A 27564-nucleotide genomic window follows, 5' to 3' on the forward strand; every position below is an offset into this window, starting at 1 on the left:
TCTCCATTTCTCTGTCACCCACTAAACTTTGTTATCTTCTGCTAAACCTACATGATTGGTTTTGGCTGTGAATCAAGTAAAGGATGATCAAAGGCAAAAGTTCAGTGTCTTGCAGCAGCTGGTTTCCCTGCTTTCTCTCCTTATTAGCCAACAGTATCTGAGCCTGAACTCCCACTGATGGAAAAATGGCTCAATTTAATCTTGATAATTTAAGAGTGTCTAAAATAGTCTCATAACTGATAAAGAGGCTATAAGTGTGTGTATAGTATAAAATATGAAATGCTGTGCTAAGCTCAGAGGAGGAGAAATGTGATGCTTGAATCCCATTCTTAGAGTTTCGCTATAAATTCTGAGAATAGGGAACTTAATAGACTGAATGAATTTTATTTATTGAAAATCAATAAGCTGAAGTGTCTGCTAAAGGATACCTTAAAAGGATGTTGCCCAATAGACACTAGAGAATGGTAGTCTAATATAGTAGCAATATAATATATAGTCAGTGATAGAGTGAAAATATTGAATAAATGACAACAAAGCATATTTAATTTTAAGTGAGGAAAAATGATGTTTTGTGGAGCTTACAGGCCCACCTCTGTTCTGGTCTTGTACAAAATCACCTTCCCAGTCTCCTGCTGCCCTGATTTTGGAACTGCTCAGTAATTCATGAACGTACTGTGTTGACATGGCTGGTAGGAATGTTTACATTTGAATACAGTTCTACAGCCTAAATGGGTGCTGGCAGGATGGACAAGCAGGAAGGGGAAGGAATACTTCAGATAAGCCACATCTCCACAAGTACTTCTAGGCACTTCCTTGCACATTTAAGCCAGCTCGGGAAAAGGCTCAGTAGTACATGGAGGGTAAAGAATTCCAGCTGGTTTGGTGCAGGAACATAAAACTGAGACTGGGGGGATGTCCTGAAGGTCTGGATAACTGGGTTCCTGGGTTACCTTTGGGGGAGAGGATTTTAGAGAGCTGTGTTTACCTTGAAGACCTCTTTCTGGTAATTCCTTTCTTGCTAATGTTTAAATAATAGAAGGGAAAGTTGTTTTATCACTGCATTTTATTGGGAAAATTGAGAATCTACATCGTAGACTACAGGAGGCTGTGCAGCCCAGCCCTGCCATCGAATCTGCTCCAGAAGCCACCAAAAAGCAACAACAGCTGTGTTAAACCCTTTGGGTGTGTTTGGGACCTTCTCCACTCCAGGGATTCAATTGATTATAGAAATTTTCCATTAAGACAAAGAAAAAAAGCTGTCCAAATAGTGGAGCAGAAAGTGGAAAAAAACAGTGATGCCATTATTTCTGGAAATCCTTTCCAGCACACTAATTAAATGACAAAGTTTACTTACACCACAAATGGTTTGCTGAGATTGTCCAGCAGTTGGTTACAACTCCACCAGCTCATATGCAAATGACTGTACATCAAAATTATTACCTAAATATGCATGAACAGTGAGTTCTTTATGGCTTGTCTAGAGAAAAATATGCTGAGTATACAACTACTGCCTCAGAATATTAATGATAAATGTAACACTGGGCAGGAATTTTGAAAAATTCCATTAAAACACACACAGGTTGTACACTAACAATGACAAAAGCTAGCAAATTTCTTAATTTATTTGGTATGCAATCAATTATCTGTATTGTCTATGTGATAAAACAATGACATGTTTTCCTGTGAACAACGTGTAACTAAGCTGAAGCAATTTTATTTACTGGTTTATAATATTCTGAGCAGATGTCTGTTTAAAAAGCAGCAAATTTATCTTTTGTCCTTTTGGGTTTTGATTACAAAGTTGCTTTATTGCTGGAGGGAAAAAATGTCTTGTCTTTCTTTACAAATAAGAACAGGCATGGAAAGGAGCATGTTAATCCCAAGCCAAATAAAAACAGACCAAAAAGGCATTCTAGCCCATCTAGCTCTTTGAGAGAAAAAAATAAACCAAAACAAAATCATTTTCAGTGGAATTCTGTCTAAAGCTCTCAAGTCAAAAACTTTCCTCTAGGGGGTTAAACATCAGTGAAAATGAACCGAACACAACAACCCCCTGACAATATTCTGTTGTTCTCTGGTTTTGCTGATTTCCCAGGACAAGCGAGGTTGGGTGTGATCAGAGGGAGGTTGCAGGTAAAAGCCGGGGGGTCTGGCTGTCAGTGGCACCCTCAGGAGAAGAAGGGGCTGTCCCCAGCCCTGACCGCGATCAGGAGAAGCGCCCGGCCCAGCCGCCCCTCACACACAATCCCCGGGCCGCGCCTCCCGCTCTGCGCACGCGCGGCCGGCAGGGCGGCGCCCAGCACGTGGCCCCGCGCCGCCGAGGCGGCCCCGCCCTCCCGCCGCTGCCGGGGGTGCCCGGGGCGGGGACGAAGGAGGAGCCCGGCCGAGGGGTCCGGCCGAGCCGCCGCCAGCCCGCCCTGCCCGGCCCCGCTCCGGTTCGAACGCGGCGCGGCCCCGCCCGGCCATTGCCGAGGGAGAGGGAGGGAGCGGGTGCGCGCCAGGCCCCGGCGTGTCGCAGCGAAGGCGTCCGGGCGGGCCTCGCTGCCGCGGCGGCGCGTTCCGCCCGGAGCGTGTGCGCGGGCCCCGAGCGGAGCCGCCGCTGCCATGGAGCGGGGGGGCGGCGGCGGCGCGCGGGGCTGATCGCGCCCCTTCCCCATGAGACTGTGGCTGTGCTGGCTGGGCTGCTACACCCTGCTCCTGTGGGTGCTGAGGAGGACAATGTGGGCTGGCCCGGCCAGGTACCTGCGGAGCCCTTTATCCAGGTCCCTCTACGTGAATATGATGGGCAGCCACCGCCAGCCAGCCCCGGGCGCCAGGGAGAACCACCAGGTACCGGCGGCGGCCGCGCTGCCCGCCCCTCCCTTCCCTTCCCTCATCGTGCCGGGGTGGGCGTCGGGGGCGACACAGGGACCCCCGTCCCCGGGGAGCTCCGGCGGGAGGAGCGGGGAGCCCGGTGCGGGCTGAGGGGGCAGCGGGCCGGGCAGCGCAGACAAAGAGAGGGAACTCTTTTCTCTCCGATAGCTCTGTCCTGCGGTGAGAAAGTTGCCGTGCCCCCTCCCTGCGGAACGCGCCGCGGAGCGCTGCCGGGGCTGCGGGCTCGGGGGCGCCCGGGAGGGTCGGGGCGAGCCCGGCGGGGGCAGCAGCGCCTGTGCCGGCACCCGGGCCGGGTCGGGCCGGGGCTGCTCCCGGGAGAGCTGCACCCGGGCTGTGGGTGTGCGCCCCGGGCTGTGGGTGTGCACCCCGGGCTGTGGGTGTGCACCCCCGGGCTGTGAGTGTGCGCCCCCGGCTGTGAGTGTGCACCCCGCGTTCTGGATGTGCGCCCCCGTTTTTTCAATGCACACCCCTCGTTTGTCCGGTGAGCCCTGTGAGAGCGCTCCAGTGAAGTTTACGGGAGTGGGTTTGTAATCACAGAGATGTTTGTAATTAGTGCCGCTGCGTGTAGAGGAAAACAACAGAAAGTGGGAAACTGGGACTCCCACAGAGGCCTTGGAGCCGTAGGAGGTGGCAGACTAGGAAGGAGTGAGTTGTTGCAATGTGATCCGACTGCGATAAAAGGTTAGTGCTATGTTTGGGCAGTGTGGCCACATGGGTCGGTACCTTGTGGAGGAGTTAAGGGCCGTGCCCTTGCAATGCCGTGGTTATGTGATAGGTTTCATTTGGAATGTGCTCAGATCCCCACTATGTTTTGGTGAAATGCTGCTGAAAATCTGACAGGAGTTAGAAGGGCTAACCAGAACTCAGCGCAGAAGGAAGCTGGCAGCTTAATCTGGGTTAAATATGCAGGACTGAGCTAACGAAGATGTAGTGTAAACACTTGAGGACTGCTGTACAAAGGAAGACCATAATTCTTGCTGCTGATCCATTACTGCAGCCTCCTTAGTGCTCTGGGTGGGCACTGATATCCAGAATCTTGCTGGGTGGATGTGTCCCTGGAATTTATTGCTTTTAGAATCATTCAGGACATAAGTAGAAAGAGAAGCAGGATTCAGGTTTACTGGAAGAACTTCCTTCTGGTGAACAAAGAAAATCTGAAAGTCTTTTGTGTTATTAAAAGCTGTAGTAGAGAAAGACAAGTCAGGGAATGTGTTGTGAAGGTGCCTGTGTCATTCACAGGTAGATGGTCTGCAGTGGATAATCTCCATCTCTAGTTTATTTGATCTAGATTTTAAATGTAGGTATTGATTATTAGTACATTTAGTAAGATTTATGATTACTGAGTTTGTGGGGTGAGCAAGGGTTGCATGTTCAGACCCCTGGTACTTTGACTCTCTGCAGTTGTACTGACTTAACTAGTTTTATGTAAATTACTGAAAGGAGTTTTTCATCCTTTTACTAATATTAGGCAAGAGTTGCAATGTTTATAATAATGTTTGTTATAACAAAGGTCTTAGCACAACATTCTGAAAATATGTAAGAGATTGACACACACTTTACCATGTAGCTAATGACCTTTAATATGTTGTACATGGAGGAAAACAAAAGCAGTTTCTGTTCTGAGGAAATGGTTCTGGAATTAAGCTGGTTTTCACAATTTTTTTCATTTGAAATTTAGATTGGGGTTTTGGGGTTTTATTGTTTTGCTCTTATAATGTGTTAGAATTTCTGTTATTCACCAGTGTTACATAGGTAGTTGTCAATAACCTTATTGGCAAGATTAACCATGAGAGATCACATAATCATTGAATCACTAAGGTTGAAAAAGAGCTCCAAGATCATCAAGTCCAGCCTTTGACCAAATACCACCATTCCCACAAAAAGATATTGAGAAGAAATTGGAGAACTGTGAACAACACCTAATTTTTAGAAACAAACTTCTGTTGGTTGTCACCATCATCCTGACAGTGGTGATGTCAATATTTAGAAGTCTTAAAGACAAGAATTACAGGACTGTTGTTTTTCAGTGGAGCTGCAGGTGAGAGTTCAGTGCAGAACCCCAAGGTGTATGAGCTCAGGTGTAGTCATGCTGCTCATGGAACAAAGCCTCTGTTTCCCAAGGCTTTGAAAATGTTTTTTCTGGGTTGAAACTGGCAACACATTGCAAAAGGCAAATCATCTGAGCCACTCCAAACCTGTTCAGTGGAGTGAGGCAGCAGCCTTGTGAGTGAACCTGACACATCCCAGCCTGCTCCTCAGCTCCTTGGGCTCATTTGCTTCTGCCACACTCTTGGATTTGAATGGAAAGAGTATGCAAGCTGCTGCTTTAGTGGTTTTTCAGAAGCCACTGAAGATTCTTTTTGGGAATCACTGGCATGTGCTGATTTATTTAACAAGTGCTGAGCTGCATTGAGAAGAGACCTAAACTGGTGAATCAGCAGTCTTGGGGGATCCCTGTGCCAGGCTCAGAATCTGTGTTTCAGGGGAAAGGATCACTCACTTGTTCTACCCGCAAGGGTGTTTGAAAGTACAATCCAGAGCCTGGTTCTGCTAGAAATGCACCCATTATGTGGGTGTTTTTCAAACCTAAGCAGGTATATTTGCTGCTCAGCTGAAGGGCCTCCCCTTGTCACTTTGGAACCCCTGCTCATGAATCTGGCATAAGGGCCCTGGTGCCCTGTGTGCTCCCCTCTGCTTGCTGGGGAGCTGCACACACTGCAGGAAGAACCCTGTCCCATTCCAGTGATGGCTGGAAGTTCCACTGTGTTGAATGCTGTGTAAACCTGCCTGAATGTTCTCCCCAACAAGGCAAACAAATGTGATGGGATCAGGATCTGAGCATATGTATGTTAAATCTTTGGGGAGTCACCCCAGCTGACAGGTTCTGTCCTTCCACGTGGTTTTTTTACAACGTTCTGCTAAAACTCTACATCTCACTTTAGGGTACTTAAAGCTCCCTATCTGCACAGTGAGCATATGCCATCAGATTAAGGGACATTATTGCAAGATTTAAGAGGAAGATCAGAAGATATTGACTGTAGAGAATAATTCTTGATGGTAGAAATCAGACACAAGGGTATTATGAGAAGAACTGGCACTAACTGCATGTTAGTGTAGGAGAGTGAAAAATAGTAGTGATGTTTCTTCTTAGAAAGAAATTTAATTTTTTTTAATGTAAGTTTTGCATAGAGGACCCATGTTGACTTTCTAGGGAATTTACCTTGTAGATATCTTCCAAGTACAGGGTAATAATTAAGACAAAAATTAAAAGCACTATTTCTTAGCAAGTAATCAGCCCTCACTTTGTTGAAATTCTAAGTTAATTTAACCCTGACGTTTGTTGGAAAGACTGTAGGAAAAGCAAAATTTTTGTATTTATGGACATTGGTAATAATTTTGTATGCATTAATTTTGGCTACTTCTGGGTTACATTGCTGAACTTTTTTAATGATCCTTTATCTCTTTCTCTAGTGGTATGTCTGCAACACTGAAGAGTTGTCTGAATCCCTTCAGCCCATTTTTGTCCAGAGTTACCTTGACCAAGGAACACAGATCTTCTTAAACAACAGCATTGAGAAGTCAGGCTGGCTGTTTATCCAGCTCTATCACTCTTTTGTGTCCTCTATTTTTAGCCTTTTTATGTCTAGAACATCTATCAATGGGTAAGTGAAAAGTTGATCTTGGGTGAGCTAAATACTGTTTGGATTTAGAGTTTTCAAGTGTTCAGCCCTACCCCTTGATCTACCAGCTTTTCAAAATGTGTAATTTCCCTTTGCTGCTCAGTCAGATGTGAAATGCCCTCCTATGTTCATCATACTCAGCCCTCTTAACTGGTGAACACCATTTCCAGTATGAGGGGACAGAGAATTGCAATTAATGAAAGACAGAATATTCTAATTGCATTTTATAACAATTTCTTGTATTAATTTTCTTCTGAGAGGGTGTTCTCTTTGTGTCTTTTCCCTTAGCTTTCTTCCCCCCTCCCACCTTGCCCTTTCCCTACTGCTACATGTTTTATCAGTTTCTGTTGTGATGGTGCTGGTTGGTGGCTGTATCCAGACAGTCCTTTATTGTACCTAAAACTCTTCCCACTGGAGGATGTTTGCCTGCCCACATCAAATCATGGCACATTTCTAAACACTGCAAAGCTGGCCAAGTGTTGTGTCTGGTAACACTAATGTGAAATATTGTCCTTCCACTTATTCTCTAAAACAATTCCACCTCAATTTGTGTGTCAGCTGCACTGTGACAGATAACTTCTGATGAACCATCAGCAAAGCAGGAAAATGTAAGGTTATAGAACAGCATTCTTCTGTTCTTATTGCATCAGTGGCAGGGGAGTTTGGCTGTTCATGGTGCTTTAGTATTTTTTTCAAACAAGGCAGTGCTTTTTTTTTTGCTCACCTTATTCCATTCAGACGCATTTAACAGCTATCAGCTTTGACCTTATGAAAAATGCATTTTGTTATATTTAGCCAATTTCTCCAGTATCCCCACCTCTGCACCTGCTACGTACTTCTGCACAGTCTTATACAAGATAGAAGCTGTCTACTGAGGCTAGAAAAATAGTCTTTTTCCTTATTTTCTACCCAGATGACTTTATGAGCCTCCCCGTGGTGTTCTTAGTTATGTGTAGCTTTATATAAAGGTTCCTTTGGTCTCTTCTTCCTTTCTCTTCCTTCCGTTTTTTTTTTTTCAAAGGCTCTTCAGGGCTTTGAATAACACCTCATAATGCTGTTAGGAATAATAGCTATGAGCCAATTACACAGTGTGGACTGACACATGTGTGCTGCAAGGGGGCTCTACTTAAATTGGATGTAGTCTGTTTATTTTTATACATTTGATATCCTGCTTAGTTTCTTCTCTGTGACTTTGTGTAATCTGTCCTTTTTGTTTCTTAGGGTTTTATTAGTCAACATCTCCTAGACCAGCTCCTTTTCACATTTTTTATTCTTTGAGTCTTTTTGTCTCTGTTTACCTTTTTTTCCTGTTCATTTTTTTCCTGTTCATTGTCTTTAAGTTTAACCTGCTATTCAACAGAGTTTAAAGAATAGTATTTATCTACCTGCAGTCTATTACTGACCAGTTCTTCTTCCTCTGCTTGTTCTTCCAACTGTTTCATCATTGAATTCTGCTATGACAGCTGAATTGTGTCACTGTGTAGTCTTCAAACAGTTATGGGCGGGTATGGCATTGACTTGATCCATAAGGAATCCAACTGTCACCTCTACCCAATTCCTTAATGAGTTGTCTATTTTCTATTCCACAGCTTTTCATGTTGAATGCAGGATCTGCAGATAGCAGCAAAAGCCATTGTAGTATAGAATTTCAAAAATCTCTTTTGCCCCTCCAGCAGTGTTACCCCCATGCTTTCTATAAATGTGTTCCCTGTCTTCCCTCCTCATTCCACATCCTATTCCTCATTCATTGTACATACTTCTGTGGCTGCAGCCATTTTATTTCCTCTGTTATTTCATCTTAGGTTTGTGGGTTTTTTTTAAGGTAGGTGGCAGAGATTCAAATCTGCAGATGTGACAAATAAGGTTCAGTCTATATCTTTCCTACTCTTTCTCTTCCCCTTCTTTTTTTTTTTTTTATGCAATCATTTTCTTGAGCTGCACCCCATGAGCTCTTCCTTACCTAATCAAATTCCTTCTGGAGTCTTACCCACTGTAACTGCATGTGGCTGTGTGTTTGATCTCTTACAAGTGCAAGGCAAGTTGAACTGGATTTAAGATTTATCTGAACAGTGACCTTGTCTGCTATTATGTGTGACTGATTCCTGCCAAAGCACACTCTGAATTTCTTCACTACCTGTCCTATTAAAGTTTGTATAAAATTGGTCATTTCTTGTTTTTACATTTTAGGCTGCTGGGAAGGGGCTCAATGTTTGTGTTTTCCCCAGAACAATTTCAAAGACTGCTTAAAATAAATCCTGAATGGAAATCCCACAGACTTCTTGATTTAGGGGCTGGAGATGGAGAAGTCACTAAAGTTATGAGTCCTCACTTTGAAGAAATCTATGCCACTGAATTGTCTGAAACTATGATATGGCAGCTTCAGAAGAAGAAATACAGGTATCAACTGAATAATTCCTACATCCTTTATATCAGACATTACAACAAAGTAACTTATTTGTGATTTAATGAATATTCAGTATTTTCAGTCAATTCCTTTATTGTTTGATTGTTATGGAAAAGGTTAGCCTGTACAAAAGCAGAAAAACAAACAATGTGATGATCCCTCTTACTGGTGTTGGTTTTTTTCTCCTTGTTACCTGGTGTTTATCAGGCAATATAAAGGTTCATAGAGCTGGACATGTGGCCATGCTGATCATTGATTTAGCTTTCTTTTCCAAAAGACCAGAAGGGATTGTTTCTGTCTCTTCTCTAAATGATTGACCTTACCTGCACTATCAACACATCCACAGGGAATTTCTGTCTTCAGTAGTTCTGTCTGAAATCATCTTGTTTTTATTTAACGGACTGTATCTTTCTTTTCACAGGGTGCTTGGTGTAAATGAATGGCAAAACACAGGGTTTCAGTATGATGTTATCAGCTGTTTGAATTTGCTGGATCGCTGTGATCAACCACTGACTGTATTAAAAGATATTAGAAGTGTACTGGAGCCAACCAGAGGCAGAGTCATCCTAGCACTGGTTCTGCCATTTCACCCCTATGTGGAAAATGGTAAGTGCACAGATTAACAGCTGTTTAGGCAGGTGAAGAAAACATTTGTAGGATCTAGTATCCCAAATTAAATTTTTCATGAATGACATGTTTGTATTTGATTTTTTACAAATAACTATTAGAGGGCCTGTTCAGAAGTATGAAATGGTAAATAGGTCACATGATGCAAGCTGTTTTGTTAACTCCACAGAATACATTGTTGGCACCAACAAAAAGCTCAAATATTGAAGTCACAGATCCTGTTTTGTAAGTTACCACATTTCACCTGTGTTGGAGCAGCTTGGGAAAAGGGGTCCCTGATTAGGGCCTTTTACCTAGAGGTAACCCCAGCTGTCTCTGGTGATCAGTTGAGCAAAACCATCAGAACTATCTGATGGTGAATAGAGCCATTCAGGTCAAGCTGTTTAAAGTGTTCAGATGAGTCCCACCTAAAAATTCATAGGAACATAACTTTCGCTTTCCAACTTGAGGTCTCAAAGTAAAATATGGATCTCCACAAGTAAGAAGTATCAACAACTATTAATATTGTATTAATTTACATTGTAATAGTAACAGAAATAAAAGGGTAAAATTCAGTGCCAAAACTCAATTATTTACCCTACTTGGGTTTTAAAGAAATACATGAGAGACTTGAGATGAATCCATCCTTATGACTAAACTTCTAAAGAGACTAGAAACCTTTTTACATGCCTGTGATTGTGGATTCAGGCTGAAACACCCTGAAGGTGGTTTGAATTCCAGGAGGCTGATGTTCATCAGCCATTGTTCTGGTTCTCCTTGAGTGTTAAGACTTGTCTGTGGAAAGGCATGGATGCCCAGAAAATACAGAACTAATCACATTTTGGCAATCACAAATGCATCAAATTGAATCTGGTTTTTTTTCCTTTTTACATGCTAGTGCTATTTTTATGGGAGAAGAGAAAAAATAAATATAAGGAATTATGCCATCAGATGAAGAATTGCTTAAAATACAGTATTTGAGCTTGTAATTTTGTAACTGTTTTGCAAAGTAGTGTGTCTTAAATTAGATTTGGTGTTTGACTTGGGCATCTGTAAAGTATTTCAAGCATATTTGGTTACAACTTACTGTTCCTATAATGCAGAACAATATGGCTTCCCCTTGTAGAAATCCTTTAAAATTCCAAATACCAGCAGAGTCTTTCTAGTCTTTCACTGGCATACTAGAATGAAGAAATGAGAAATGTTTTTTTTGTGTACCTTCAAAACTCTGTGCCATTGTGTTTGGCAATCACTATTGCACCCCACATCTACTTTCCTGCATTTTTTTGGGTAGTCCATAACAGACGATGTACTCTTGGCTCAACAGAAGGGGGTAAGTTGAGGAACAAACTATTCTAAGCCTGCTTATATTCTTCATCATTAATCTCCTACCATACACTGGGAGGACAATAGAGAATTAAATTTAGAAATCCCAAGGGACTGGAAACCTGTTCTGTGATTGTTGAATACAGTATTCCTGCTTGTTGAAAGTTGAAATGCTGTTGTAAATTATTTGTAAACCAGTGTCATAATTTTATTTGCTATGGTGAGTTGGTAGATGAGTCACTTTGCTGAAGGCAGTTTTGTTCCCTTAATATGTTTGAAACTTAAAAACGTGCTCAGTTTGTCTGTTTGCCACTATTATGGATGTGGACCCATATAAACTGTCAACAGGTTAGCACACACAAAAGTTACAGCTTTCCCACTAAAAATCAATTTAACTGTGGGCTAAAGAAACAGACAACTGCCAGACTGTCTTCATGATGCAAAAACCATTTTAGAATTTCAGTATTTTCATTCAGCTGTTCTACATGATGATGCATTTTAAAAATAGATATGTACATATGTTTTATATATAACAAAATTATACTTGGAACATTCAAAGAGGAGAACATTCCACGGCTCAAGTAACTTCTTGGAGCAGCTCATTAAAACCAGCTTGGACCCATACAGTGAAACTTTTTAATTTTGTAGAGGGAGAACAAATGGAAAAGTGTTGGGGTAGGTAAGGTGTTTGATCCAGTGATAGATCCAGAGATAGAAATGGAGAAATTGTTTTAGTAAAAATGAGCTGTTTGGGTTATTACATGCAGTATAATGGGATGGTAATGGTGGAAGCTGTCTATGTGAATAACATAAAATCTGCTCAAGGAGAACAAAGCAAGGTGGAGGAGAAATCAAAATACAGATCTGTACTCGCTGTTTGTGGTAGGACAGTGACACCTAGAGTCCAGAGGAACTCAATCATAAATTCTCTCTGGGACTTTTCAGTTTTATTTCAACATGTAGAGCAACCAGGCATGCAGTTATTGCAGGTGTCTAAATTTGGCAAGAGCCTGGTGAATCATCAGGTATTAGACCAGTCACTAAGAACAAGTATTACCACAACTTTGGGTTTAATACGTGTCTCACAGAGTCATATAAGAATTCTTTGCATTTCCTAATACAGACAGGAAAAGTCTTTATTGGACTCTGGGCATGACTGGACTGGTGTAAGTTTCTCTAAAATAAAAATGTCATGCCGTACTTCAGAAGTAGTGAACACCGGGAGCCTGGGGGTGTGAAACTTCCTTGTTGAACTTGTTAATATCCTTGTGATTAATTGACAGGGATGGGAAGGCAAAGGTGTGTATTCTGTCCTCCTGAAATACTATTAATTGAGCTGGAGACACAGTAGTGTGTAAGATGGACCCTTGCTTTGTCTCAGTTGTCAGTTCTCATCATGCAAAAGTGAGAAATGCCACTTCATTGTTAAACAAAGCCTTGCTTTTTTAAGTTATGGTAAAAGATGCAGCTGTTCTTTAGAAGGGAAAATGCCTGATACCAACAGATACCTTGTAAGTTGCTGATTTTGCAGATTGGCTAAGTAGTAACTGCTGAAAAAGGTGCTTTAAAAAAAAAAAGTATACTGCCTTTTACTGAATAGTGTAGTTCTTTTTTGTGATTGTGTCTATGTTGAACAGGCTTGTGAAGGCAAAATGTGGTGCTCCAAATATTCCTGACTTGGGATGGTGGGACTGGGACATGGGGGTTGACAGCCTAACAGGTGAATTTTAGTACTGGAGGGGCATGTTTTCACAATGACAGTTACTTTCCTAAATAAATTCAGAAGATGCTCCCATCCCAAATGAACTTTGCCAGGATAGTGCATGTCTTTATATTGTCTTTCTTTTCTCCTTGCCTGTCTAATACACAGGTTTTACTCCATTTAAACTGATCTAAGGCTCCTTTACTGTTGGTCTGTAAATGTTACATCAATAACTATCCCATTAACATGAGCAAATCCAGAATTTCACCCATGAAACAAGTTTATTTTCTACTGCTGTCAACTATCAAACATCTTTCACAATTGCTCAATTTGTGTAAAAGGAATACATAGAAGTTTATGTAAAGAGAAAAAAAGACAGCATTAAATCTAAACTAAAAAAGGAAACTTTTATGAAGCATCAGAAGTTATCTTACAAAGAAGAAGTCTCTTCCCAGAGTTCTTGGAAAATGGAGTGTGTAACACAGGTGTAAGGTACAATGCACTTGGTTCTGGTGAACTGTTTAGAAAACACTCCTGAAGAACACAGCCCTGCAAGGTTTTCTCCTCTCCCTTTGAAGCAAAGGAAGTCTGTAAGGAAGCTTAACTTCCTCACCTGCTCCTTTGCTTGCAGAATTGAACAAATCTGAAGCGCTGCACGTGCTCATCTGTTCTGATAAACAGTGTCATCTTCCAAAGCATCCTAGGGGGAGAAGTGTTTTATTACTGAGGTGATTTTTTTTAAAAATAAAGACAGAATTTATTTTTTTTAGGCAAACTCCATCCCTTTACTGTTTCAGTAAAATCCTTTCTCCCCTCTTATCCAGTTGTTTTTTCCATTGGGTATTTACAGGTTTCAGAACACATTTCTTACCCTGTTGGCTTTCCCTAATCTCCAGGGACCACAGGGGCAGTAAAACATAGCCCATATTTTTATATCTCATGGTCAAACCAAGGACCAGGTCATGTCAGCAGGGACTTGAAGGCTTTAAAGGGGTAATTACAGAGGAAAATGATTGGAGCTCTATGGAAATAAATGAAGTAAAATGTATATAGGAGAAGTGCTTGACTTTGGTCAATGTGTCATTTGGTTCCTCGCTGCATCTCTGCATGATCTCTGTGCTTAGAATAAAAAAGAATTAACATTGTTTCTCAGGAGAAGCAAGATCTTGAAGTGATATTCTTTGCTTGCAAATATCTAAAGATGTCTGATTTGGTTTTGTTTGGTTGCCTTTTTAAGAAATAATTTGTATGGCACATATAAAATTATTGCCCTATAAGATTTAATGGCATAAATTTGGAATGAAGAAATATGTTGTGACTTTACCCAATGATGTAGAATACTGAGTTTAGGCTCTGTGTGCTGAAGGAAGGGAAATACCTTTAAAGATATTACAGAGCTTTTATAATACTTTTGTTACATTTCTGTCCCCTATTCTGAGTTAATGGAGCAAGAGGAAGTGAACAAGCAGTACCTTTCAAACATAACCTCTTAATGCCTCCAGGCATTTTACCAAACAGTACAGAACCAGACCTCTTCTTGACAAAATACGAATTTATGGCAGTTTTAATTTTAAATGTACATGCATACATTTAAAAAGACGTGTGTGTGTATACACACATGTATAAATATGCACACAATTACATATATATGGCCATTTAGAATGCTGTATAATGTCTTTGTCATTCAGAATACTTTTTTTACATTTCTATCAACTTTAAAGGAAATAGATACAGTAAACTCCTAAAACCTTATGGTTTCTCTTTTCCCCCATAAATTTAGGTATTGGTGGGTGGATACTCACAGGCTGTTGGCAGTGTCGAACATATCTTTGCTTTTGAAGTTCTTGAGCAATTGCTCGAAAAACTTTTCGGCCGCTGTTTATTTTCTGCAAATTATTTAAAATATTTTGGTTCAGTGCAACATTTTCAGTTGGAAGAAACATCTTTTTCTACCTTTTCTAATTTAGGTTTTTTACCTGGATAAGTCTTTGGGAATGTTTACTAAGTAGCATTTTAAAAACATGTGGTTTGGCAAGTAGAAGGGTTTTCAATTACATTATTCTTGCATTGCTTAAAATGTACATCTTCTTTAATGGATCTTTAAATGCATGGCTTCTTTTTATACAAGGATATGTAGTGGTTGTTAATTAATAGCAAAACCTGTTATTGTCAGAAGTTTGAACAAAATTTACTTGAAACCTAAAGGAAACTGTGTTAGAGATGGCCTTTACAGAGATTAACTTTACCACGAATCCAATGTGTAAAAATAAATCAGCTGATTTGTTAAAATTAGTTAAATATAAATTGATAACTAGTTTTACACAAATCCAAAGTGAAGCCTTAGCAGCTCAGAATGTTTCTTTAATGCAATCATCAATTAATCATAAATTTGATGTCAAATATACTTTAAAAAGACAAGAAGAAACAGCTTGAATCACAGACAAAGCAAACAATGTGGTAACATACGTTTTCTCTTTGGTCTTTCCCACACTTCTTTAGCAGCTTTGGTTTTACCTGGAGAGAGGAAAATGAATGAAAAAGCATGAGAAGTTAGCAGAGTAGTTAAAATTGTTGCCCTTTTGCAGTCTGAGTTTGTAGGTAAATGTTTCACTAGATCAGCTTATAAAAGAAAAACAAAAATGAAAAAGCCAGCCCTGTCTTTATGGTTAGACAGTAGTCACTGCAGGAAAGAGGCCATTTTACCATATCATACCAGTAAGGACTGATTCTCCTATCAAAGTCTCACTATCATGTAAAGATTCGTGTTATAGCTCTGTATTTGTTTTTATCTAAACACAAATTCTATTCTAGATTTTTTTTTTTAAAAAAGCAGTAGTTACTTAACTTTTAACCATGTACATTGGAATGGATTTGTTTCTGTAAGCATAAAACTTCATCCAAATCTCTGATATTTTTTAATTTAACCAAGATCTCTCTTTTGTACATGTACGAAGAGACTCGGCAGACAAGCGAAGTCAGGCTGCAGTAACTTTGCTGCAACTCATAAATACTTTAATGTGAATTTAAATTACTTTACTTTTACTGGAAATTTGTACTCTCAGGATAATTTTAACTTCAGAATGTCTTTTTATTTAGACACTTTATGGAAAAATGTAAATGTGTTTGCTGTTGAGAGTCCAGGTGCATGCCACACAGGAGTTCACAGATGTGTGTGTGCAGCACATGGACTTCAACCAACCTCCTCTTTAAAACCTAACCATAATAGTTATGAAATCTAGAAGTGTGTTTGTATTCCCCTTATGGAGATGTTAAAACTGCATTGATTTACAAAATGAATAAACCAGGAAAATGTCTTTGAGCCTACCTTATAGACCACAAAGGAAGTGAGCACGGCAGAGCTGTACAGGAACAGTAAGGTCGAGACAATGATCATGGCGATGAGTTTTCCATTGCTGTGCTGCTTCTCTGGTTCTTTATTAAAAAATAGTGTTAGAATAAAGTTCTGATTCACATATTTTTTTAAGACTCTGCATTCCAGGTCCCTTTCTCTGGGGAATTAAAAAATCACATACCATCAATATTTTTCTGGGTAATTTTCAGTCTAAATTCCTTAGTGAGATCATTTTTCTTTTGTTCGCTCATATGTTTGCAAGGGCAATGGAGACCTGTTAGTTTTGATCAAAAACCTTTCCTTTAGGGGTAGAGAGTTTCTGCTCCTGTAAAGGTATCTCTGAATAAAGCTCATAGACATCTGTTCAGAAATGGAATTAGAGGAAGGAAGGAATATAAAGAAAGTAATTAAACACTCCAGCTGAGTGTTTCTGGTGGTTTTTTTTTCTTTTTCTGTTTTAGACGTGTTAAACTGAAAATATAGTTACTGAAGTTTCCTCACCTTAACTAGAAGGCAAGGGGTACAAAGGTTTGGAACATTTTTCTCAGGCTGGCAGAGTGAATCCCCATGTCTGAGGCCCTGCACTCTCTTGCATGTACTTCTACTAAATGTTGGTTTCTCTACTTCCCTTTTTTTTTTTTTTATACTTCTGTGGCTGTCAGAAAGAAGTCTCTATGTAAGAGCATGTAGAGTGTGGTTAGACAGCACAAGTGCAAAACTTCTTTCTTTTGTAGAATTCTAGAGCCATCTTTATCATATGACAGAGCAGCCTAATTAGCAAATGAGGTTGAGGTGCTTATTTGTGGAATCCCTCTGGTTTTACTAACCACATCTTAATATAGCCATACTACTCCTAATGGGTTTATTGGTATTTCTATCTTAAATGTCATTGTTGAAAACATAAATAGAGTATTTAGAAAAGGTAATTTATTTCTTTTAAGATGCTTCATTAAGAAGAAATGAACAACTGACCTGTTACTGTTAGTACTGTTCCGTCTCCTGTTTGTTTAGAAAGGGGTGAATCTGAGTTTGAAAATGCTATTCCACAGATATAAAGAGCACTATCATTTACAGTCAGATCTTTTATCTCAAGTAAGATGTTATTGTCTGATGATTGTACTTTGTACTTCTGATTGTCTGTGCATCCAGGAGTACACAAATCCTGATGTGTATTAGTTAAATAGCGAAACCACAGAACTTCAGGTGAGGACGAGGAGCATCCAGAGGCAGAGAAGGTGCATGTTAGGGACACACTGTTCATGGAGGAGTCAGCTTGCTGAAACCTGGGCTGTGTTACAGTGACTTGGCAGTGATCTGCAACACCTGTTGGGAAGGAACAATTGGTGATGTGAGGGACAGCTAAAAAGCAAGGTACAGTCTGAAAAGAAAAAACAATTACATCTGGTTCATTCAAGGAAAGGTGGGAGGAAAGGAAGAAACCAAATATGTTTCAAACTTGAAATTATTAAGGTTGGTTTCAGCTAACTGTGTTTTTTAGATAGTTCCTACAGCTTGCACATGTGCTCATTTAACACTTTTATCTACAGGGTAATGCAATTGGCTTTCTATTTTTTGACAAAATAGAGAAGATTGATAGATCTGAAGCAATGTGAATGTTTCCTTTGGCACTGGAGAAGACCAGAAGAATACTTTGTGCAGATCTCAGCCTGATATTTAGTCCTGCATGTTTGTGGGGGTACTGGCCAGTGGGGGTGGATGTTGTGTGACATGAGTGCAGATGCTCAGTGGAGCAGTTCTTCAGGGCTTTCTCTCTCCTCCACTGTTCCTGTTCTGAGTCAAGCCAGACAAGCTGAAGGTAGGCAGTGGAAATATCATAAATCGAGACATTTATAATTTAGCATCTTCATAACATTGATTAGAATTCACAATAGTTCCTAGACAATCTTCTACTTTATCACATATATTGACTCTGGGTTTCTAAGAATAATAGTTCTTGTTAGTTTTGACATTTTAAAATGTGTACAGAGAAAACAAGAAGGTTAATCAGAGAAGAACATTCTAATTAAGGAACTAAAATGAGTGGTTTAATATGACTAGTCTGAAAGATTTTTTTAAGTCCTTATTGAAATTCACGTGAATTCTGTTTTAGTAATTTAATTTTATGCAAATTAATAGTATAGTTATTTAAACTATGGCATTGAGGTTATTGTAATGAGAATAAAGGTAGTATCTAAATAACGTCCTTTTCTGCTTGCCAGAAAATAATTAGAAGATAAATAGACTGAAATCTCTTTGTGTACTGCTGATACACAATTTGTAAACCTGTCCATGGTGAGCAGTTAGTATTGTCCCTTCACCATTTTTCTCACTAAATCCAATCAGATTCAGTGTCTGTGACTTTTACAGGAATAAAGTAAAACTGATTCTGTGTCAGGTCCATATCAGAGTCATTCCACAGCAGCTACAACAATCTGAAGATTGTAAGTTGGGCTGTACTTGCACCCTGTGTGGTGAAAGGCAGTAGCTTGTGCTTCTGCAGCTGATCCCCTTCTCTTTTCCACCTTATCCACAGGCTCTGGTGTCCTTGCAGAGCAGAATTCCATGGCCTCAGGTCATATAGGTACTGCCTGCTGAATTCCCAAATGCCCCTCCCAAGCAAACACAGTTGCTCTCAAACCAGGCTGCTGCTGGAGTGTTCCAAGCAGGGAAGTGCAGCAGGATTTGACCCAGAAATCACAGGTTACAGCAGTGTTTCAGACTTTTGGAAGAAAAAAACATTTGCTAGCAGTTGTGTACTTTGGAAATTATATGATGATAGCAGAAATTAACTTGATTTTCAGCAAAACTTCACTGCTTTTTTTTTTTTTTTCTAGCTGTATTGCAAATCATAACCACAAAATTCTGTCTTGTTTAACTGCTGTTAAATGAGAAAATGTAAGAAATTTTCTAAAAGTCTTACCAGCACCATACAGGATCCAGTCAAACACCAGCATTAGCACATTTTTCAGTTTGTTGGAAGATGCCATTTCTTGTATCTCTGTGGAAATGAATCTTCTTGAAGGAAGAGGAACTTAGGAAATGTTGGGACTTGCAGAACTGTATTAATCACAAGATGTAGAACTTCCTGTTTAGAAGGGTGTTTACTATTGCATTTAGCAAACTGGTTAAAGGTACAGACCAAGCCAGAAAACTTTTGTTTGTTATGGATGACATTACTTGGAAAATGAGTCAAGAACTTAAAATTTTGAACTCCTGAGAGCTGTACCTATAATCCTTCAGATTATTTCATTGGATATAACACATAACAAGACATTTTCCAGCATGCTGCTAATGAGCTTCTTTATATGACCCTGAGCAGCCTTTAGCAGATCAGCTGGTAGGTGACCACTGAAGGCACAAAGTATTGCATGCATTGTAATGTGATCTGCTGGTGAGAGCTTCACAGCAAATCATAATTTTCAACTTGCTGATTCTAATTTCTATCATTACCTCTGTGCCTGTCTGCTGGACACCAGCCTTACTAATGGCAGTTACCTTTTAGCCACTCCTGGCAGTTCTAGTTAAAAATGTAACAAAAGATAACCTTAAAGAAGCTGCTTTTGAACAGCAGGGATAAACAGGAACTGATCTTGCAACAGGTCTACAAGTGATGTGACAACCTCCTGTGTGGAGTGGAATGGAACAAAGTTAGTGTAATTGTGCTTTCTGTAAGAAAATGCAGCACACAGTAAACTTTTCTTTATAATTGAAACAAAGCTGTTGTGTTTTCTCAGTAGGTGGCAAGTGGGAAAAGCCCTCCGAAGTTTTGGAAATCAAGGGGCACACCTGGGAAGAACAGGTGAACAGCCTGCCAGAAGTTTTCAGTAAAGCTGGGTTTGCCATCGAGGCTTTCACCAGACTGCCCTACCTCTGTGAAGGTGACATGTACAATGACTACTACGTGCTGGATGATGCTGTCTTCGTCCTCAAGCCAGTGTAAGCCTGTGTGAAGTAAAGCTCCACAATCTAACCCAAGAAGCAGCCTCTGAAAGAGGATTTTGATTTATGGTTACTTAAAGGGAAGGAATTTTGGGATTGCCATGCTAAGGAAATATCATGTAAGAAATTTAAAGGCCAAAATACTAATGTATTTCTTTGTAGTGTAATTGGGGGGGGGAAAGGTTGTTTTTTAAATGGACTCCTCAGCTGAGAATTTCTTTTTTACCAGCTCTTAAACCAACATTGCAATCCAGCAGCAATGGGGGATATTTTTTTATACTTACCTGCACCAGGGATCATATCCAAATAAAAGCAATAGTCTTTATAATGGTGAAACTGATACAGTGTAAACTGTTGTGAAAGAAATCCACCAAAATCTGGCAATAAAGTTATCCATTCAATTCAAGCCTTGTTGAATAAAACTGTTGAAATGGATAATCTTCCATGCTAAGTTACTTTCTCTCTTACTGTCATTCTTCACGTTTTTAATCATGCTAATAAACTTTTTTGAGATGACTTTTGCATTAACTTTTGTGTTCATTTTTGTAGCTATAACCATGCTTGTCTGCAGCAACTGCTCTTTGTGTTGAGAATCAAACTTTCAGTAGCAGCACAACCTTGCATTTATTTAAATAGCATTTAATTATTGTTTAATAGGGTAACAGTGCACATAAAAGTTATCACTTTTGGTTGGGTTCTCCGTGTTCTTCCCTGTCAAAGCCTCATAAATCCTCATTGCTTTTGCATTTGCCATTTTCCAGCTAAAGTGGTTATGGTAGAACTTGTCAAAACAGCACTTAAAATTGATAGCTTTAAAAACAAACCCTCTAAGCAAGTTGTTGCCAAATGTTTTCAGCTTTGAAAAGTTGCAGATGGTTTCTTGCAAATGTCCTGTGTCAAACTGGTTGTGGGGATCAGGCTGTAGGGGCTTAAGAGTTTATCTGGCTGAAGACATTTTCCTCAATAAATAAATGCTATTTATTTTAACATGTCTTGTTTTAAAAACTGTTTAAGTGGATAATTTCTGGCAGTTGGGATATAGCCTCCCTTTAAAACAACTTGAGATATCATAAGCAGTACAGACCTGGCAGGTGTGTGTCATGCAGTGCTTGGGTTGCAAATGTGAGACATCAAAGAAACCTCAGGTAAGTAAAGCAAGAACTGACTTCTCTTGCTTTTGGGGTCTAAAAAAGTTGTCTGTTGTAGATTTTTTTGTGGTTTTATAATTATTGATGATTTTTATGCCAGGTAGGATGCTTAACATGTCGTTTTAAGTTTACCTCAAACTGACTTTGCCTGATGGTTAATGATTGCTCCTGCCAGTTTACTAGCTTTTTGTTGTCAATTATCTTTGTGGAATAGTATTATGTAGTATGGGGCAAGGGATTTGACTACTGAAATTTCAAATTACTTTTCAGCAGTAATTTAGTCTCAGTGTTCTTCTCATTTCAGGATGTGCTGTTGCATTTTTGTGCATAGTGCAATCAGATTTGTCTGTTGGGAAAATGATCTGTGTATGCTCTGGAGTGAATCCATTAATTTGTCTTCTACTACCTTCATTTTGTACTCATCTAATAGTGGGAAAATGTTTTTTAATGTGTCATGAATTTAGGTTAAGATAGCAAATGTGTAGTAAGACAAACTTCTTCAAAGGTACTTAAGTGTTTTAATTCCATGTGTTAAAAATCACACAAGAGACTGCATTTCATGTCTCTCATCTTTTAGTCCTGTCACTGAGGATTTCAGTTTGTAATGGCTTTGAGAGGTTTGGGAACAGAAGGTGCAATGTAAATAATAGGAATTTTTTTCCCCTTTCTTATGATTTTCTACTTTGTTGACTCTGTTTGACCAAGTATTCTTCTACTTGAGATGAGGAATTAAAACATGACCAATAATGAAGAAAATCTTTCTACAAAGCCTAAATTCAGGATAAAACACATGCTTAGTCCTGTTGAGTAAACAGAGCAATCCCTAGGACTGTACCTACACCTGAATTTCTGAAGCCAGAGTTCCTGGGGAAGGAAGGGACTTCCAGACCCTGAGAGAGTTTGTGTGAGGTCAGTGCTGCTCACAGCACACATAAAGAAACTTTGAGTCCAGCAGTTCATTAAATTGCCCCAAATACTCTAAGATGCCATCTAAGGGAACAAGTGTTGCCATTCCAATGTCCAAATCCATTACTCCCGGGTTTGGGAATCCTGCCTTGTCCTTCTGCTGTCCCTGTCCTGCTGTGGGTGACTTGTCCACCCAAGCTGCACTTCAGTGCTCTCATGTGCGGTGTTTTGCCCTGCAGAGTGACTCAACTGTTCTGTTTGTTCTGTCAGGAAAACGATGCTGTGCGAGCGCACGATTTAGAAACTTTCACAGCAAAGTCGGAACAGCTTCATCCCTCAAAAACACAGCCCCTTTTTGCCATGGGGTGATCCCAGGTACAGTCAGTTCGTACTCTGGTGGGCTGAGGCGATGGAGCAGGGTTTTCCCTGCACAGTTTGTTGAGTTCTCTTCACGTCGGGGCAGCAGGGTCCGGCTGCTCTGGGGAGCCTTTCACGGCGCTCTGGGCTGGGCTGAGGTGCGGGGGCCGGGCCTGGCCCCGCTGCAGGGTCCGGCTGCTCTGGGGAGCCTTTCACGGCGCTCTGGGCCGGGCTGAGGTGCGGGGGCCGGGCCTGGCCCCGCTGCAGGGTCCAGCTGCTCTGGGGAGCCTTTCACGGCGCTCTGGGCCGGGCTGAGGCGCGGGGGCCGGGCCTGGCCCCGCTGCAGGGTCCGGCTGCGCCCGCCCGGCTCCGCTGCGGGGAGGAGGCGCACGGCTGAGGCAGGTAAAGCGGTCTGGACTCTCCTTCTCTCCCTCTGCCCGCTCTCCCTTTCCAGCCCGCAGCCCTTGAGGGTTCCCCCATTGCTTGCGGTGCTTTTTCTCAGAGCCCAGGTGAGACGGGGAAGGTGGGCACTGGCACTGAGAGGGCTTATCAGCAAGGCTTGTGATTGTGAGGTCGGTTTTCTGGTTATCGAGCTTCAGATAAGGCAGCGAGTGCGTGAAGTGAGTGATAAAATGTCTAGGATTTCTGTATACATGGAAGGGTAGCTGTTGTGGGTGTGAGAGGAGAAGGCAATCTGGGAGTTTGTCATAAGCAAGGGTGACTTGTCAGAGATCTCATCGCAGCGTATGCAAGGAATGATCTCTGGGGAAATGCTGGATGGGATCTGCAGGACATCCCCACAGCGGGATTTGGGGCTGTCTGGAAGCTGTTTCACTCTAATGAACCACTTCATCCCACAGATTGTCCTGCCAAGCAGGGCTGTTTCACAGCAGACTTTTCTGTGCACCTGCTGATTGTCCGCTTGAGTTAGTCCAGATGCAAAAAGCGCTTTCCTTAGCATTTAATCTCCTTATATATTGAGGTAGCTTGCTTTAATTAAAATACACTCCCTGATCAAAGTGAATGAATTGGAATAAACAAATCAGGACTGACACTGGAAGCATGATTTAACCTATGCAGAGTAATCAAACCTTACTGCAAAGTTATTCAGGCACGGGCAGAAACAAACACAAGTAAGTTCATTGTCTAGGAAACCAGATCCATCTGAATGAGAGACATTTACTGTGGTGCTCCCAAAAGAGCAGCTGAAAGAGGTTTCAGTGTGTGTAAGAACAGGACAGAGGTGATAGCTTCTTAAAGTCTAGTGTTTAGATTTTTCATCGTCTGTCAGTTTGAGTCACTCCTGTTACAAGACTGGAGTTAAGCATTTGCAATAGACTGAAGTACTGCTGGAGGCTTGTTGAAAGATATTTTCATAAAAGGGTACCTTGCTACATGAGATTAAACAGTCCAGAAAAGGTGTCATTTATCAAATGTTCAGATCTGTAACTTGAGTCATGGCAGAGAACTTCGGGGGAAAAAAAAAGAAAGCACAGAATTCAGCAACAAAAGGAAATGAAGAAATTCAGTGTCTTGCAAATGAACCTTTGAAACGAAGGAGAGACAAAACCTAACAAAGTCTCTTTATAGTCAGAGCTAAGTTGATCTATGGGGCTCTCTGTGTCATTTTTTAAATCAGGGACTAATCCCAGTGTAAGAAGCTGCAATCTGTGGATTAGATGACGATGTGGATCATCATCTAATATCTTAGATTAATTAGTTGTTTTACCTGTGGGGGTGGTGAGCAGAGGGCCAGGCTGAGGGTGCAGAGGCAGAAAATTCTCTGTGCAGTGTGGAGTGAAGCAGCTGAGCTGCAGAGAGGACGTGGCTGCAGAAACTCCTGTGTGAGTGAAACCTGCCCAGTCTCTGCTTCCTTTTCACCCCATTGCATTGCTGTATGCTTGTACTTCAAGAAGCAGACCAAAAGCAACATATCCATTTTGTTCTGGGCTACTGTGAGACTCAGTTTTTTTCTGGTGGCAGTGACAACCCAGAGAAAACTCTGGATATCCCATTACTGCCTTTCCAGACAGTTTGTCTTTCAGTGATCTTTATTCTGCGTAGCACAAGGCAGCAGGGGTAGCAAGAGCTACCAAAGCATCTCTTTCCACACAAACTGTGTCTGAGGTGGTGGTGGAACATTGATGGGACACTCCTTGTAAGTACAAAGACCTCAGCTTTGATCTGCTCAGGTGAAGTGACATGTTCTGTTTCCCAGATGTGTGACTTTCCCTCTGCTTCAGAAGAGGATAAGGACATTTTCTCCCTTTTTGCCAAAAGTGGCAGCAGGGAAGGGGAGTGCTCCTTCCCACTCCCTGCCTGGAGCACTCTGCAGGGACATGGGACCAGGGTCAGGCTGTCCCACCCCTGAGTTCAGAGATCTGCAAATGAGGGTCCCAGACCAAGTCTGCAGTGATACTGCAGGCAGCTTAGCCAGCTAGAAGAAGCTTAGGGTTTGTTTGAGACTTCTTTATAATTTCCTTTTTCATTTAGTTTCTCTTCTTTATCTGCTTTTCAACAAAACTGCGTTGAAATAATATTTAGGTGCAGTGTAACTTAGTAAATAAGTGGTGCTACAAGGAAGAAAATTAAATGATCCATTTACTATAGGGAGATAAATCTAGCTGCACATGCACTCTTGGTGGACTTGTGTTTGCATAAAATGTATCTCTATCCTAGAAAAAGATCTAAATTAAAAACCTGGGAGCAAGCAGCTTTGGATTGTTCTGATCTTTATCTGTACTCCATGGCATAGGCTCTGATTTATAGCTATGAAAGTTTGGGGTGAATATTGCCTTTTGACTCTGTTCTTCCTATTTTCCTTTTCAACCCAAGTATCTTTTTATTCTTAAAAAAAACCACCAGAAGAAATGTCCAGGCTTTTGAAGATGTGTTTCTTGTTGATATCTGTGAATCATGCTGAGATTACTCACAGTGAGAACTCTGAAGGTAAGACCAGAAGTCCTGTGTGAGGGGTATTTTGTGGCGTGGAAAAAGCTATGTGTAGTAAATTAGGTGTTTAGTAACTGGGACTCTGCTCTCTTGGCTTCATGGAGCTATGCCAGCAAAGAATTTCACCAAGACTGATTATTATTGAATAGTCTTTTTTCCCTCTGTTTTTCTGTAAATTTATTTACTGTTTTTCTGTAAATAAATTTAATCAAAACTGCATTAAATGTTTGAAAATATATTAGATATGTATATATAATCACTGCCTACAAGAAATGTATTTTTGTGTAACACAATAGAATGATAAAACATTAAATTAACTTCTAATAACAGGATAATCTTTTACAGATTTGCCTCCATTGTTACACAAAGCTGTGGTTAGTATATTTATTTGATCTCTATACTAACATTTTCTATTATAATCTAAAAATAATAATTTATTACATATATTTATAATTTTTCCTTAGGAGGAAGTAATAGCTGGGAAATACCTGAATGGTAATGTACACAGTTGTTCCCACTTATGCTTCTAAAATGAATTAAAACTCAGTATCTCACCATAACTTTTTATGTTCCATTTTTCATGTGCAGCCCTCCTAGATATACTTTATTTTCAAAGGTAATGTATTGCTCTCCCCATCTTGATTTTTCAATATTATCTTGCACTTCAGATATGATCTGTTTCATATCCACAGAAACTGGAACATTATGGATAGAAGGAAATTGGCACATGTGATTACTTGGATTTGGGTCTCCTGGGAGGAGCATTTCCTATTAACAGGGAAAAACCTGTTTGTCATGAAAAAGAAAAAAAAATATAGAATAAGATTGAAAATAAATACTTGCTACAGTTTTCACAAGTTTTGATGATTAACTTTGCTCACATGTGTCCAAATGTCTACTTAAGGAAATTAGGTTCAGTTCCAGCTTTCTGTCCACCGCCTTCTTTCAGTCTCACTCCATCCCCCATCCTCCAGCTCCTGGTGACTTTTAGATTATTTTGCTAATTTTGTCCAAATCTGAAAGAGCAGTATAAGCCTCAAAGACCATTCCACAGTGGCTGTGGAAGGAAGACACAGTGAAATTAATGACTGTGCTGAAGGAAAGGCAGCAGTTACTCCCTGTGCTGTCTGCAAGGAGATCAGAACAGGCCTAATGGAGTGCCAGGAAACACATGCCTTGGAGATGGTACTAATGGCAACACCTTGGGAAGCTGAGTTTATTGTGGGTGGTAGTGGAATTAGATGGAAAAAAAACCTAATTAATTCCATTCCCCAATGAAGCATGTGTTTTCGTTGCATTAAATAGATCAACTATTACTCTGGCTAGGCAAAAAAACTGAATGCTTTTGTCATTATGGTGTTAGCATCACTCTTTTTCCCTTTTTCTTTTTTATTCTTGTAATTTGCTATTTAAGTTATTCTATTATTTTACTGGCCTTTTTGGTCCTGTTTTCTGTTACAGCTCTAATGTCTGGACAGCAGATCTGCTTACAAAAGTCATGGCATATTTCCATGCCCAGGAAGTTATGTTTACTTTTAGCAGCCTCCAGGTTTGTGACATTTAAGATGCATGAACATTTTTATTTGAAAAGGAATTTTAAAAACTAAGCCTTTCTCTGTAGCCAAAGCTAGGTGGTCAATGATAGAGGTAATTAACACCTCTACAGTGTAGCAGCTAAATAGGAAACAGGAAAATGTTGTCTTTTCCCCTGAAGATTGTGGGAGTATGCAAGGCAGAAATAATAATAGCAATCTTTTTTTTGTTTTTTTTCTGATGGAAAGCAAGAATTAGGAGTTTTTGTGCTCATTGTTTCTGAGTTGAGTGTATATAAATGGTGTTTATGAAAACGACAGGTTTCTCCCAGATTTTCACTGGCTGTAGTTCACACTGTTCTTATGGAATGAGAAGCTCCAGAGCATCCTACAAAATGCCTCCCCCTTTTAAAGCTCCTCTCAATGCTGTTTTTGTAAGTTATCGATGTAGGAAGGAGTTGCTGTTCCTCCTCCTGCTGGTGGGGATTAGTGATGAGCTGCTTTACTGCAGCTGTACCCAGGTAATGAAACCTGAGCCCCTCCCTCATCCCTACATGCACTGACACAGGGAAGTGGCAGCTGTGCCATCCCTGAGCCTCAGGCATTCCCAGAAGCTCCGCAGTGCTGGAACCCTGTCCCAAGCTCCATGAAGCTGTCACAACTCACCTCACCTACATTTTCTTGCCGGTGCCCCTTCCTTTTGGCAGGTAGCCTGAGGTTCTCAGCAGGCTGAGCCCCGAGACGTTAAAGAAGTGTGTTAATGTTTGGTGGGGGCAATGTAAATTA

General features: G+C 40.7%; 3 protein-coding genes across 5 annotated transcripts in view; 2 read left to right on the forward strand and 1 right to left on the reverse strand.

The window, feature by feature from the left end:
* Positions 1-2522: 2522 nt before the first annotated feature.
* METTL9 (methyltransferase like 9) lies at positions 2523-20399 on the forward strand. Of its 2 annotated transcripts, none has more exons than XM_033074503.2 (5): positions 2523-2829; positions 6346-6536; positions 8742-8951; positions 9380-9564; positions 19679-20399. In XM_033074503.2, the coding sequence occupies exons 1-5, from the start codon at positions 2656-2658 to the stop codon at positions 19882-19884; spliced, it is 966 nt and encodes a 321-aa protein (XP_032930394.1). In that variant the 5' UTR covers positions 2523-2655; the 3' UTR covers positions 19885-20399. The 2 variants fall into 2 exon arrangements, with proteins under 2 accessions (XP_032930394.1, XP_032930395.1); XM_033074504.2 differs by having other exon boundaries at positions 2584-2829; positions 19682-20399.
* On the reverse strand, positions 12905-19672 carry IGSF6 (immunoglobulin superfamily member 6). 2 transcript variants are annotated; one of them, XM_033074507.1, is made up of 6 exons: positions 18865-19672; positions 16917-17267; positions 15918-16024; positions 15059-15106; positions 14395-14478; positions 12905-13292 (listed from the first exon to the last, which is right to left on the reverse strand). In XM_033074507.1, exons 1-6 carry the CDS (start codon positions 18929-18931, stop codon positions 13254-13256), a joined length of 696 nt encoding a protein of 231 aa, XP_032930398.1. In that variant the 5' UTR covers positions 18932-19672; the 3' UTR covers positions 12905-13253. The 2 variants fall into 2 exon arrangements, with proteins under 2 accessions (XP_032930398.1, XP_032930397.1); XM_033074506.1 differs by lacking the exon at positions 12905-13292 and having other exon boundaries at positions 14275-14478.
* A 2232-nt stretch (positions 20400-22631) lies between the features above and the next one.
* OTOA (otoancorin) overlaps positions 22632-27564 on the forward strand; it is a 37591-nt gene continuing 32658 nt past the window's right edge. The window contains exons 1-6 of the mRNA XM_033074618.1: positions 22632-22696; positions 25130-25243; positions 25592-25620; positions 25711-25741; positions 25835-25862; positions 26708-26795. Coding sequence (XP_032930509.1) covers positions 25165-25243; positions 25592-25620; positions 25711-25741; positions 25835-25862; positions 26708-26795 — 255 coding nt within the window. The 5' untranslated portion in view covers positions 22632-22696; positions 25130-25164. The remainder of the gene's footprint in view (positions 22697-25129; positions 25244-25591; positions 25621-25710; positions 25742-25834; positions 25863-26707; positions 26796-27564) is intronic.

The sequence above is a fragment of the Catharus ustulatus genome, chromosome 16 (genome assembly GCF_009819885.2).
Source record: "Catharus ustulatus isolate bCatUst1 chromosome 16, bCatUst1.pri.v2, whole genome shotgun sequence".
Taxonomy (NCBI): domain Eukaryota; kingdom Metazoa; phylum Chordata; class Aves; order Passeriformes; family Turdidae; genus Catharus; species Catharus ustulatus.

What these genes read in the sequence shown, in the direction of transcription:
- METTL9 (XM_033074503.2), top strand. Translation starts at nt 2,656, where the DNA reads ATGAGACTGTGGCTGTGCTGGCTGGGCTGCTACACCCTGCTCCTGTGG. An exon ending in GCGCCAGGGAGAACCACCAG is followed by an intron (nt 2,830 to 6,345) that starts GTACCGGCGGCG and finishes CTCTTTCTCTAG; the next exon opens with TGGTATGTCTGCAACACTGA. An exon ending in TCTAGAACATCTATCAATGG is followed by an intron (nt 6,537 to 8,741) that starts GTAAGTGAAAAG and finishes TTTACATTTTAG; the next exon opens with GCTGCTGGGAAGGGGCTCAA.
- IGSF6 (XM_033074506.1), bottom strand. Translation starts at nt 18,931, where the DNA reads ATGGCATCTTCCAACAAACTGAAAAATGTGCTAATGCTGGTGTTTGAC. An exon ending in CTGGATCCTGTATGGTGCTG is followed by an intron (nt 17,268 to 18,864) that starts GTAAGACTTTTA and finishes CCTTCCCAACAG; the next exon opens with GTGTTGCAGATCACTGCCAA. An exon ending in AACAGTACTAACAGTAACAG is followed by an intron (nt 16,025 to 16,916) that starts GTCAGTTGTTCA and finishes TTTTTAATAAAG; the next exon opens with AACCAGAGAAGCAGCACAGC.